This window comes from Apus apus, chromosome 1, assembly GCF_020740795.1.
Source record: "Apus apus isolate bApuApu2 chromosome 1, bApuApu2.pri.cur, whole genome shotgun sequence".
Classification (NCBI taxonomy): Eukaryota; Metazoa; Chordata; class Aves; order Apodiformes; family Apodidae; genus Apus; species Apus apus.
In genome coordinates this window covers 6464381-6476675 of record NC_067282.1, presented here as the reverse complement: position 1 = coordinate 6476675, position 12295 = coordinate 6464381, and the positions used below count along the sequence as shown (strand labels likewise).

Below are 12295 nucleotides of genomic sequence, written 5' to 3'. Positions count from 1 at the left end.
GCACATTTTTCTCCCATTTTCAGCACAAAAGAAAAACTATTTCAACGCCCCCCCTCTCCCCCCCGCCCCCCGCCAGTTCAAACGGTTTTAATTTGCAATTTTAAGTAATAGAATACAACAATCTAACAAGATGAAGATGCAATACGAGATATGAAGCTTCATAGCCCACCTTTCTTCTTGACTGGCATTCTTCTTCCTACTGCTGAATCTGGCTGCAAGCCCTTATGTACAGGTATGAAGGACGTACACCTGGCACACTGCGAGGTCTGAACTGGCTACTGCAACACACTTCTACAGTTCAGTTAGGAAATGCAGCTTCAGTCTTCATTTCTATCAATACTTGCTGTTTTCTTGACTTGGACTTCTGATGCTTCCCACCAGTAAGGAAAAAAAAAAAATGGGGGGGAAAAGAAGCTTTTTGATTTAAGAGATGTTTTCAATTTCTTTAAAATGTATTTCAATCTATAAAAAATACCAGAGAAAACGTTCCTTGGCAGTATAAAACCTTATTATAACTCCTCTTCTGGCAGCAAAATTTGAAAATTAAAAGGTTTTATGTAATATAATTAAGGCACAGTCCATCTCTAGGCAGCTGTCTTAATACTCCACCTGTACATACTCAAAAACATATTATTGGCAGGACAAAAACTCCCAAAGAATCCAAATAAGGAGGAAGACAAAAGCAATCCAAAGTGACTGTTTAAACTTCTTGCACTTCTTGAATGAATTCTGCTAGCTATGTATTAAGTGACTACACAGCAGACTGAAAAGGTCCCTGTTTCCTCACCAGACAAGAGCCTTTAAATATCACCCTCTTACCCAACAGAAGTCACTGGCCAGTCACTTCCATTTTTATTATCTGCAAGCCACCCAGCCTTATGGTCTTTAATGTCCCTCTGATCCTCCCATGTATTAAAAGAGAGGATTGAAAACGAGGAAAGCAATCCCTTGACCTGGAATTATTAAAGTGACAGTGCTGCTCACTGGGCACTTGGGCAAAGCAGATTGCTTTACTGGAGTCATTTACTTCGTGCCATTTCTTCCCTTGCACAGCAGCCACCTCGTGGAAAAGGAATAAGGAGAGTTAGGAGAAGAGCTTCACATAAGGTTCATTTTCAGAGATAATGAAGTATTAATTAAATAAAAAGCAAGCCATGAGATCAGTCCAGAGTTTCCCACTCAGAAGCGCAGCTGGTTGGCTTCAACATGAGCCTCTCTCTCTCCCTTTTTCTGGAAGAAAAACAAGAAAAAAAAAAAAGAGAAACAGAAACGAGATCGATTTTCCTCATCTAGCTCGTTAAGAAAAAGTATGCAAAAGGTGGACAAGCTCCGAACGTTTCCCTTCCCCGCCTGAGGAACCGCGATGCACATGACAGGGCTTTGCTTTGCATCGTCCTCTCGAGGAGCTGGACACCGTGTTTGCGAAGGGGGCGGCTCTGTTCGGCTCTTTACTGCTCAGCTGGATCTGTCTGTCCCCGCTTCCCTCCGAGCAGGGACCCTCCCCTCCCTCCTCGCCTCTCCCCAGACCGAGAGGGGCCGTCTGCTGCTTTCTGAAAGCGCGACGAGGCGGGCAGGGCTGGCTCGGTGGCCGCAGGACTGGGACGGGGTGCAGGGGAACCGGCGGGGCCGGGCTCGGCTTAAGGAAGAGGCCAAGTTCTCCCGGGTTGCTGAGGGGAGCGGCAGGAGCTGAGGGAGGAGATGGGAGATGGGGCGAAGCGAGACGCAACCGAGGCGAGGGGAGCGGGACGGGGCGGGGCGGGGAGCACACAGGGACTGGGGGAGAGGGAAGGAGGCGGGCAGGGAGCGGGCTGGGGGGGAGGCAAGCGGAGAAGGGGCGCAGGGCTGCGGGGAGGGGGCCGAGGCCGGGGTGAGGGGAGGGGGTCAGCGGGTTACCCCGAGGACTGGGCCTCCCCCCATCGAAGGCTCCTGGCTCCGCCAGGGGGAGTCCCCGCGTCCCGGCCGCAGGGTCCCGCTCAGCCCCGTCGCCATGGAGGAGCCGCCGCCGCCATCGCCGCCCCTAGCAACCGGCCCCGCGCCGGGCTGACCCCCGCCCGCCCGCCGCCGCGCTCCTCCAATCAGGAGCCGCCATGCTGGGCCGGCCCGGGGGCCGCCCAATCAGCGGTGTCATCTGAAGCCTCCGCGGCACGTGATCGGGCAAGATGGCGGCCCCCGCGAGAGGCGGTGAGGTGGGAGGAGCCATGTTGTGGGCGGCGGGGCCTTGGCGGCGGGAGCGGCTCGGTGAGGGCGGGAGCGGCTCGGTGAGGGCGGGAGCAGGGACGGGAGAGCCGGGGTCCGCCGGGCACCGCTCAAGGTCGTGCAGGTCGGAGCCCGGCCCTGTCGGGAAGGCCCTGAGGGCGAACGCGGCGGGAGGGCGGCCCTGAGGGGGGTTAACGGCGGTCGCTGCCGGGTGCTACCGGCTCTCGGTGGAGTTTGGAAGCGGGGCGGGGGGCTGCAGCCTGCTTCCGGCCTGAGCCAGGCCGCGGCGGGGCTTGCGGGCCTCCCGCTGTCTTACAAGGGGACGAGGAGGGTGGTGCTGCGTCCCGGGCAATGACACCTCCGCGACGTGACGTCTGCGGGTTATTTACCTCAGGAACAGGCCTGGAGACCCTCCTCTTGGACGGGGCAGAAGCGGGAAGCCTGGAGGGTGGCACCGGTCCCGCTGATCCCGGGTGAGAACCTGCTGCTTGTCCCTTGGTCCTGCATCCCGCCAGGCCCGCGTCAGAGCAAGCACGGCCCTGTGGAAAGGCTGTAGGACACAGGCTTCACGTCACACAGGGAGCCTGGAGTAAGTACGACTGGCAAAGTGAGCCTGGGAAACTTTCCTCTAGAGGAAAGAAGAACATCTATAGAAAAAGCATTTTACTCCATCAGGTTTAATCAAAAGCCGGGTCCCCACCAAGCCACTCTCTCCCTCCTCCTCCTCTGTCAACAGGACACGGGCAGAAGATACAATTAAAAGCCCAGGGGTGGAGGGAAGGACTGGGAGATCACTCACCAATTACCATTATGGACAAAACAGACTAGGGGTAATTAATTTAATTTCTTGCCAATCAAATCAGAATAGGGTAATGAGAAATAAAATCAAATCTTAAAACACCTTCCCCCCTCTCCTTTCTTCCTGGGCTCAGTGTTACTCCTGATTCTCTCTGCCTCTTCCCTGTAGACTGCACAGGAGGACAGGGAATGGGTGTTGTTCATGATATGTTGACTCTCCTGCTCCTTCCTCCTCACACTTTTCCCTTGCTCTAGTGTGGGATCCCTCCCATGGGAGACAGCTCTCCGTGAACTTCTCCAACATGAGCCCTTCCCACAGGCTGCAGGGGAATCTCTGCTCAGGTGCCTGGAGCACCTCCTCCCCCTCCCTCCCTGGCCTTGGTGTCTGTAGGGCTGTTTCTTTCACATATTCTCACTCCTCTCGTCTGGCTGCTGTTGTGCAGCAGGTTCTTTTCCCCCTTCTTAACTACATTATCTCAGAGGTGCCACCACCATCAGTGATGGGCTCAGCCTTGGCCAGCAGTGGGTTCATCTTGGAGCCAGCTGGCATTGGCTCTGTTGGACATGGGGGCAGTTCCTGGCAGCTTCTCACAGAAGCCACCCCTGCGGCCCCCAGTCCCACCACCAAAACCTTGCCATGTGAACCAAATACAGCTTGTGCTTTCTGACTTGAAATGTGTCTCTGGCTAAGAGGACCAAAAAGCCAAAAGTCCCTTTTTTGTGGAATATAAAAGCAGAGTAGAAGTCTTCATGATTTCTTTAAATTGTTATAAAATACAGTTGTGTTTGTTTTTTTCTCTTATGGTTCTTTTTGACAGTTAAGTCAGTTTAAACCTGGAGTATTGCCAAAAGCCATTGTCCAGTTAGGATCCTCCCTCATGTTTCAGGCATTAGGGATCATTGTGTTAGAAGATGATCCAGCTGGAAAAAAACAAGTACATTGCCTGTTCTTCTGAGCAGTTTTCATCTGTGGGTTTCTTTATCCAAGCTGCTGTGTGGCCCAAGGGTTGGAGGTGCTCAGGCAGGAGGGTGAGACTGTCCATTTTCACAGAATCACAGAATGGTTTGGGTTGGAAGGAACCTTAAAGCTCATCTTCTTCCAGCCCTTCTGCCATGGGTAGGGGCACCTCCCACTAGACCAGGTTGTTCTCCAAGCCCCATCCAACCTGACCTTCAACATTTCCAGGATTGGAGCAGCCACCACTCCCCATGGCAACCTGTGCCAGTGTCTCACCACCCTCAGTGAAGAATTTCTTCCTAATGTCTTATCTACATCTCCCGTGTTACAGTTTGAAACTGCTACCCCCCTCATCCTATTGCTGCATACCCTTAGAAGTCCTTCCCCAGCTTTCCTGTAGGCCCCACACTTTTACTATTAACACCAGCAGCTACGAGGCTGAATACAAGTTAGAAATTCAGAGGTACTGGTTTTATGAAACTGAATTTAGGGACAAAGATACTTTACATATTATAAGATGTTCCAGGATTATGGGAAAAGTGTATGTATGGAGGAAATTCAGTTTCCTCAGAAGTCAAGATGGGGAAGTCATCTGCATTTCTTCCCCTCACATCACATTTTCATCACAGCAAGTACTTGAGCTGGTTAGAGCACCTGTCAAACCACAGCTGCAACATCACTAAAGGAAGCAGTTTGTTAGGGTTCATGGAGTCATCAGTATCATAGAGTTCTGGAGCTGGATTGTGCCCTTTGCATCTGAAAACACTGCCATGAAAAACAGGAAATGCATTTGTGATTGCACAGTGCCAAGAGACTCTAAATGTTTATTTGATACATACTGGGACTGTGTAACTGATTACATTTGTTTGTTTGTTCCTTCTGATCCAGGACTTCAAGATGACAGGAAGAGAGTTTCTTCAACTAGATCCTCCACACCGAAGCCTATATTTGGAAAGATTTAAGCGGATGGAAGTCATAAAAAAGCTGTTTAATGAGCTTCCTAAAGCAGATCAGTAAGTGCTGGTAAAATAAGTGCATTGAACATTTCAAGGCTTCTGGAAGCTTTTCTTTTCCCTTACTCTTGTATTGCAAATCTTCCTTGAAGCTACAAAAATATTTAATTGTGAAGATGTTTATTCTTGTTCAGAACAGAAAACTTGGTTTGCATTTCTTAAATGTGGTTAGTTCACTGTTCTCTCTGGTCCTGCTCAGCTGGTTTCTGGCACATGCTCCCCAATTCTTAAGGTTCTGGAATGGCTGATCAGCCCTGGCTGGCTCTGAGCATTCATACAGACCTATGCTAGAGCTAATACATTTTCTAGCAAACTGAAATGTTGGACAGGATAAGGCTTGTGATTCTGCAGGAGTCATCTTGTGTCCAGCAGGGCTGGCCTAGAGCCAGAACTGAGTGAGCATCAACCTGCTACTTTCATTCTGCACTGCTCCCTGTTTCAGGAAGGCAAGGCTGAGGTATCCAGGTGGTGCTGGGCAAGCCAGCCGGAGTCATGCAGGCTCACCAGCAGGGTTCTGAGGAGCACAAAATCAGCTAAATGCCTTCTGGGCTTCACAGACAACCTTTTTGTGTTTTCTGATACTGCATTTCACTGCAGAACTTTACTGGACCCGGGCTGGTTCTGTAAGGAGCCATTTGCACATATCATACTGGAAAAATTCTGTATAAATAAGAATAATTGGAAGCTTTTGTTTCATTTTTTAAATAGAACTAAATTGCTGGCTAAACACATAGCCAGTGGTAACCCAGGGCCCTCCCCACAAAGGTGAGAAAGAAAAACACCAAGGCTTTATCCCTCCTGTTCAGTCAGTGCTGCAGCTTTGTGTAGGATCTGCTGCTCTGCCACTCATAGAATCATAGAATGGTTTGAGTTGGAAGGGACCTTTAAAGATCATCGAGTTCCAACCCCCCTGCATGGGTAGGGACACCTCCCGCTAGATCACGTTGCTCAGAGCCCCATCCAGCCTGGCCTTGAACACTTCCAGGGATGGGGCAGCCACAACTTCCCCAGGCAACCTGTGCCAGTGTCTCACCACCCTCACAGCAAATAATTTCTTCCTAATGTCTAAGCTAAACCTCCTCTCCAGTTTTAATCTATTACCCCTTGTCTTCTCACTGCACTTCTTCCTCAGAAGAGCTGGGGAGCCAGCATGGGAGGCAGGTATCTCAGTGGTATTTAGGGACCACTGAGCCTTGGAAGGAAATAGTTGCCAGGGGTGTGAGCTTTTATTTGAAAATGCCTTAGCAGGACTTAAACTGTATGTCCAGAGGGGAGGTCACTAATGGCTGGAAGGGAAGAGGAAGCATGCTGCAGTGAGACAGAGAGTTCCTTTTAACACTAGGGATCTAGTATTTAAAACAAACAATAAAAAAACAAAACAAGAAAAATAAATGAAACAAACAAGAAACGCACAACAAAAACCCCAAAGCCTTTCATCATCCTTTCCTTTTGTGCAGTGTAGCAGGTCTGTACAACAGCAAGCCTGAATAGATTCTTTTGGTCCTGGGTACATTATTTTGGATTCTGCTGCTAAACTTTAATCCTGGTCCTCCATATTGAAGTATATGTGCACATGCATTTCACTGCCTGTGATTGTAAACATACCAGTAGGACGGAGAATGGAGGCTGGTTGGTAGAGACTGTCCTCTGGGGACATTCTGTGAATGATACCTAGTATTGGGAGAACGGGGATTTGAAAAGCAAATATATTTTTAAAACAAAAAACCCAAAACAATAAACATAGCTCCTAAATTAGGGCAAGAGCAATATCTCACCAGTAAAGTTCTTCTGCTATATAGCATCAGAACTGACTTGTTAGTAGCTTATTTTCGTGTTTGAAAATCTGGTATGTACCAAGGATGAAAGTATTTTCCTGTTCAAAATCAGAAATAGTTGGTGACATTGATGTCAGGTATTTTTAATGTTTAAAGTTTTGCAAGATTAGCACCTACATCTCTGAAGTCTTTTTTCTGTGACTTGTCAGTGCTTAATGTTACTCTAAGCATTAAAATGTAGAAGAATTTTGGGGTGGATTTTTAAAAATCACATACTTAATTGCTAAATGGTTTAGAGATTGTCACATTTGATACTTTTGCAAATAAATAGGACATTTGGCCTAGTGTAATTTTTGGGACTGGTTAAGCAAATTTTTTTCTTTGAGGCTTTAGCCATAAATCCAAGTTATGACACACTTTTAAAAGACACTTTTAACATCATAATATTGGCAAAGCCTTCCAGTGAATGGCTTTGCCTGGCAATAGTTGGGAATTTTAGATTTGTGGAAACCTAAAGCAAAGAGTTGTTTCCCCTAATCAACTGACTGTGCCAGGTATAATGCTAAAGATAATGCACAACTTCCTTCTGCAAGTGACAGAATCACAGAAATCAAGTCAAATGAAATAAATCCAGACTGCTCATCAGGCTTGCAAGACTGGCACGCTTCCCCATTCCTTCTCTTGTGTTACCTGCTGTGATGGAATGTACTCACATGGGAACTGTTTGTCAAGATATTAAATGCTGACTATCTCTGCCCAGACTTAGTTCTGTTCTGCCTTCATCATATTACAGATTGCTGACAGGAGTAGCTGCTCTAAACCATATGTTAAAAACATGGTAGGTTAACAGAGTCCAGTCCCTCTGTGATCAAGGGAAAAAGGGAAGCTCCAGTTCTGTAAACCAGGATGTAACCTTGAACAAGCATAGCCTTCTAGCAAGGTAGGACCTTAAATGTAGGTGTTCCATGCACACAGGGAAAGCTTACAGCCCTTCAGCCTACAGGGTCACTACAAATGATCTGCCAGCAGCTGCTGAGATGGCTTCTGCAAGGTGTCAGTTGCCAGCTGTCCCACCGGATCTGTTGTGTAAGCTTTTATGTTGAAAGTAAATCTATAATTTTTGGGTAAGCAGGTTAGAAATAAGGTTGATGACAGGAGCTAGCTGTGATTATAGATTATTTTTTTAAATTTCTTTTGAGAAAACAGTCTCCTTAGAAACATCTTAATTAGAAGAGCAAATTTCATAGTTTCTATTAGCCATAATAGAGAAAAAAATGTAGAAAAGGCTTCTCAGCCATTCTGTCACTTCCTTCTTGATGTGTGTCTAAACTTGGGCATAAAGCAAAGGATGGTGCTTTTGAAAGTAAAGTTTTGCACCAGTGAGAGATTTACATCTCTTACCTCTTAACTGTAAAACATTAAGAGGTGAATTGTAGCGCTGAGTGAACCAAACCTTTTTACAGTTCTCAGTTGCTGAAGTGACTTCCCTTCTTTCACAGGAACCTTTGTAATCACGGATCATACTTCCTTGCAGCAAATTCAAGCTTATGTGGTTTAGCAGCAAATAACTTCTTCAGGAACATCTTACACGTCAGGAAGGCTGCCTTTGTGTCTGCTTTGCCAATGGCTGTTGTTCCATTTCTTTCAACTGCAGCAGCTTATGAAGTTTTTGTGCGTGAGTCCTTGTTTTCAGGTAAAACCCTTATTATTCCTTGTTTTCAAAAGGGCTTTGCTTTCTGTATACAGAGTAACACCAGAGAGGCTTTTCCTCTCTGCACAACAGTGGTCTTGAACTGTTGTGGTCTTGAAGACCCTCACTTTGTAAAACAGGGTTTGAAAAACAGATTATTTAATGCATTGGACAGCAGTGAGTTCTTGAAGTTGAATGGGAAAGGAGATACATGTGTTGAATTAGATATGTTTATAAAAAAATTATTTTAAACATCACTGATTTTTAGCATTTTTCATTCAAACTCATGTCAAAGTGACTGCAACCAAGCAGTTCAGTTTCCCTTATCTGTATGATTTCATTTGAAGGTCAGCTTTAAAGTGATAAATTCTTCATGGGTTGGAAGGAAAGTGAGTGAGTGACTGAGTGACTGAAAAAGGAAGAGTCCTTATTTCCACGTTTCTTGCATACCTGTACAGCTTGGCCATTTCTGTCAAGCGCCAGTTTCCATGTTGTTGGACACAGCTTATAAATGTGTTGGAGCTATGTAGATACTGACAATGAAACATTTTGTTTGTCATGCAGGTGAGCTGAACTGTGAGGTGTGTGCTGTGGTCAGAGGAGGACTGATAGGAGCTGTTGTGGGTGGGCTCTATCCTATTTTCCTGGCTCTCCCCATGAACGCAAGCCTCGCAGCCAGGTACGTCTTACTAACCTGCAAGGAGTGAAATGAGTGTATTGGTCAAATCTGCAGTTCTCAGTTTAAATTGTGTGGATTTTCGGTCTAGGTACATCTGTCACCTTGTAGGCTTTTAGTACGTGGAAGGGGGATTTACATTAAGGTCATCTAGTTACAAGGCAGTTAGCAAGAGCTATGCCAGGCCTCCAAAGTGAAACAAGATCTGCAAGCTGATACACTGCAAAGCACTTGTGTTGAGCTAGAACCTTACAAGCTGCCCATGAGGTACCTGGGTATGTGAAATTGTGGCTCCTGTCCTGCCAAATGTGAAAATTGTTGCTTAGTGCTGTTTGGCTGGATGGCAGAGAGACCTTACTGGGCTGTGCCCAGCAGCCAGACTCCCTGGCAGGTGTAATTGTGGACTGGGACAGAGCACAGCGAGGGGATGGTGAGACTTGGCGAGACGTCAGTAACGTGGTCAGGATGGTTTATAGCAGTTATCCAGAGAGCTCAGCACCACCAAGTGTATTTAACTTAGGAGAGCATGAGTATCTACCTAAATATTTCTAATCACTGTAATGTTAAATCTTGATGCTTACATTGGATGGGGAAAAAAAGTAAGTTTCTATGACTATTTCTGTTGTTTAGGTATTCTTCATCTCCCCTGCCAGGGAAGGAGAATCTGTTACGCTACTGGCTCACAACTGCTCAGCCTGTCTTTAGAAAGATGAGTTGGGCTGTACTTGTACAGCTTCTAACTGGATTGTATCTTGCCACTAAACAGCATGGAATATATATTAAAATACTGCAGCAGATGAACACTGACAGGGATCTCGAAGAGTTACAAGCATGAAGTTAAGCAACTTTTCAATTGCCTTGGATAAGTAACCATAATAAACAAAGAAAGAAGTGGTTGCTTGCTGCCTTTTTAATAGAAAAAGTTAAGACTGCACTGGTGTTCTATTCAGTTGTGACCTTAAACGCAAGTTAAGTTTTTGATGATGTCCAGTTTAGTGTGTACACCTGAATAACAGCTTTATAAGGGACAAGTGTTTTTTCTTTGGAAACAGGAGGGGGGCAGTGGGCATTTCTATTGCCTGCTTATTGTTTGGCTCTAAAGGGATGCTACATCTTTCAGAAGCTGTATAAATGACTGTTATGAAAAAGGTTTTTATTCTTCATAATGCAAATCATAGTGATTTTTTATTTTTTAAAGAGGAGGACAAGGAATGAAGGCAAGTTTTTTCTAGAGATTCCTGAAGATCTGAGTATTTTTCTCCATTCTGCCAGCATAGAATTTCTGTCACATGATTATACTGTTCAGGCTATTGCAAGGGTCACTCTATACCCTGCAGAGAACAGTATTCACAGAGCAATCAGGAGTGATACTTGTGTCAGACTTCCCCACATATAAAGTGACAAAAAAGAAAGCCTAGTCAGAACAAACCTTGTCCTTGCAACCAGTTTGCCTTGAAAATTAGTATTTTCCTGAAGCAACAAACTGTTGAGAGGCCTCAAATGCCTAGTGCTGCTCCTGTGGCATCTCAGCTATCCCTAGTTTTAAGATGAGTGGTCCAAAGGCATTCATTTACCCATCAGGCTTGTCTTCACATTGGCAGCTGTATGTTCAAGAGCAATATAAATTGTTAGTTTTCCTACTGCATTAAACTTGTTTAGTGAATTCTGCAGTTGGAGAACTAAATCAGTAGTTTTCCTACAGAAACAATCATGTCAATTTGATGTATGGTCTCAGCTGTAAACCCCATACAATTACTGGTCAGCAACCATCTACACTTCAGTAAAATTCTAGTAACCTCAGAGATGCACATGGAAGTATCTATGAATGAGAATTTAGAATTCAGCATGAACTTTAATTGAATTAGTTAAAAAATTACAGAATCATAGAATAGAATCACAGAATCAAGGTTGGAAAAGACCTTCAAGATCAAGTCCAACTATCCGCCCTACAACCCCTAACCACTAAACCATCTCCTGAAACACCACATCCACCTGTTTTTTTAACACCTCCAGGGACAGTGTCTCCACCACCTCCCTGGGCAGCCTGTTCCAAGGCCTCACCACTCTTGCTGGGAAGAAATTTTTCCTAATACCCAATCTGAACCTCCCCTGGTGCAACTTGACCCCATTTCCTCTTGTCCTATCTCTAGTCACCAGGGAGAAGAGGCCAACAGCCACCTCACCACAACCTCCTCTCAGGTGGTTGTAGAGAGCAATGAGCTCTCCCCTCAGCCTCCTCTTCTCCAGGCTGAACAGCCCCAGCTCTCAGCCTCTCCTCATAAGACCTGTTCTCCAGACCCCTCATCAGCCTAGTTCCCTTCTCTGCACCCTCTCTGGACCTCAATGTCCTTCCTACACTGCAGTGCCTAAAACTGCACCCAGTGCTCGAGGTGCAGCCTCACCAAGGCCAAGTAGAGAGGCAGGATCATCTCCCTGGTCCTGTTGGTCACACCATTCCTGATACAAGCCAGGATGCCATTGGCCTTCTTGCCCACATGGGCACACTGCTGGCTCATGTTCAGCTGCTGTCAACCAGCACCCCCAGGTCCCTCTCTGCTGGGTAGCTCTCCAGCCTCTCCTCCCCAAGCCTGTATTGCTGCTGGGGATTGTTGTGGCCCAAGTGCAGGACTCAACATTAGGCCTTATTGAAACTCCTGGTATTGGCCTTGGCCCATTGATCCAGCCTGTCCAGATCCCCCTGCAGAGCCTCCCTGCCCTCAAGCAGATCGACATTCCCACCCAATGCAGTGTCATCTGCAAACTTCCTGAGGGTGCAGCACGCACTTATGCTCCAGCACTGCTGAAGTGTCTTCTAAAGGAGTTTTTATCATATTTATCTTTTTTCCAACAGATTTGCTGTTGCATCAGGAAGATCATGCAATTTATTTCTCTCTAACGAGGGGTAGCAGCCTGATGGTGCAGGGAAGCAGCAAAGACAGACTTCCACTGCAGCAGGGGTTATATAGTTTAGTTTTCCTTAATGCAAAGTATTGCTGTACCATGTGTTGTTCTGATACTGACCAGTATCTTAACAGCATCTAACCAGCCATCCTGGCCTTACCTTCATCACCTCTGCTTTATTCTCATGGAGCAAGTATCTTACATGACAGTGAATTATGGTATCTCCAGATGTCATCAGACTTTAACCAACAGAAACACTTACCTGTGGTAATAAAAAGATAAAATAAA

The 12295-nt window shown here is 46.2% G+C and overlaps 2 protein-coding genes across 5 annotated transcripts in view; one reads left to right on the top strand and one right to left on the bottom strand.

Annotated features, from left to right (window-relative positions):
• Positions 1-2026, bottom strand: part of DLG2 (discs large MAGUK scaffold protein 2) — a 1033121-nt gene extending 1031095 nt beyond the window's left edge. The window contains exons 1-2 of the mRNA XM_051620514.1: positions 1894-2026; positions 170-1230 (exon numbers count right to left, since the gene is read on the bottom strand). Of these exons, the coding sequence (XP_051476474.1) occupies positions 170-188 (19 nt within the window). The 5' untranslated portion in view covers positions 189-1230; positions 1894-2026. The remainder of the gene's footprint in view (positions 1-169; positions 1231-1893) is intronic.
• Positions 2027-2192: 166 nt separating this feature from the next.
• Positions 2193-10000, top strand: TMEM126A (transmembrane protein 126A). Of its 4 annotated transcripts, none has more exons than XM_051621031.1 (6): positions 2193-2238; positions 2591-2785; positions 4841-4965; positions 8240-8433; positions 8995-9109; positions 9737-10000. In XM_051621031.1, exons 3-6 carry the CDS (start codon positions 4850-4852, stop codon positions 9939-9941), a joined length of 630 nt encoding a protein of 209 aa, XP_051476991.1. In that variant the 5' UTR covers positions 2193-2238; positions 2591-2785; positions 4841-4849; the 3' UTR covers positions 9942-10000. The 4 variants fall into 4 exon arrangements, with proteins under 4 accessions (XP_051476991.1, XP_051476972.1, XP_051476983.1 ...); XM_051621012.1 differs by having other exon boundaries at positions 2210-2258; XM_051621023.1 differs by lacking the exon at positions 2193-2238 and adding an exon at positions 2245-2320.
• The last annotated feature ends 2295 nt before the right edge of the window (positions 10001-12295 follow it).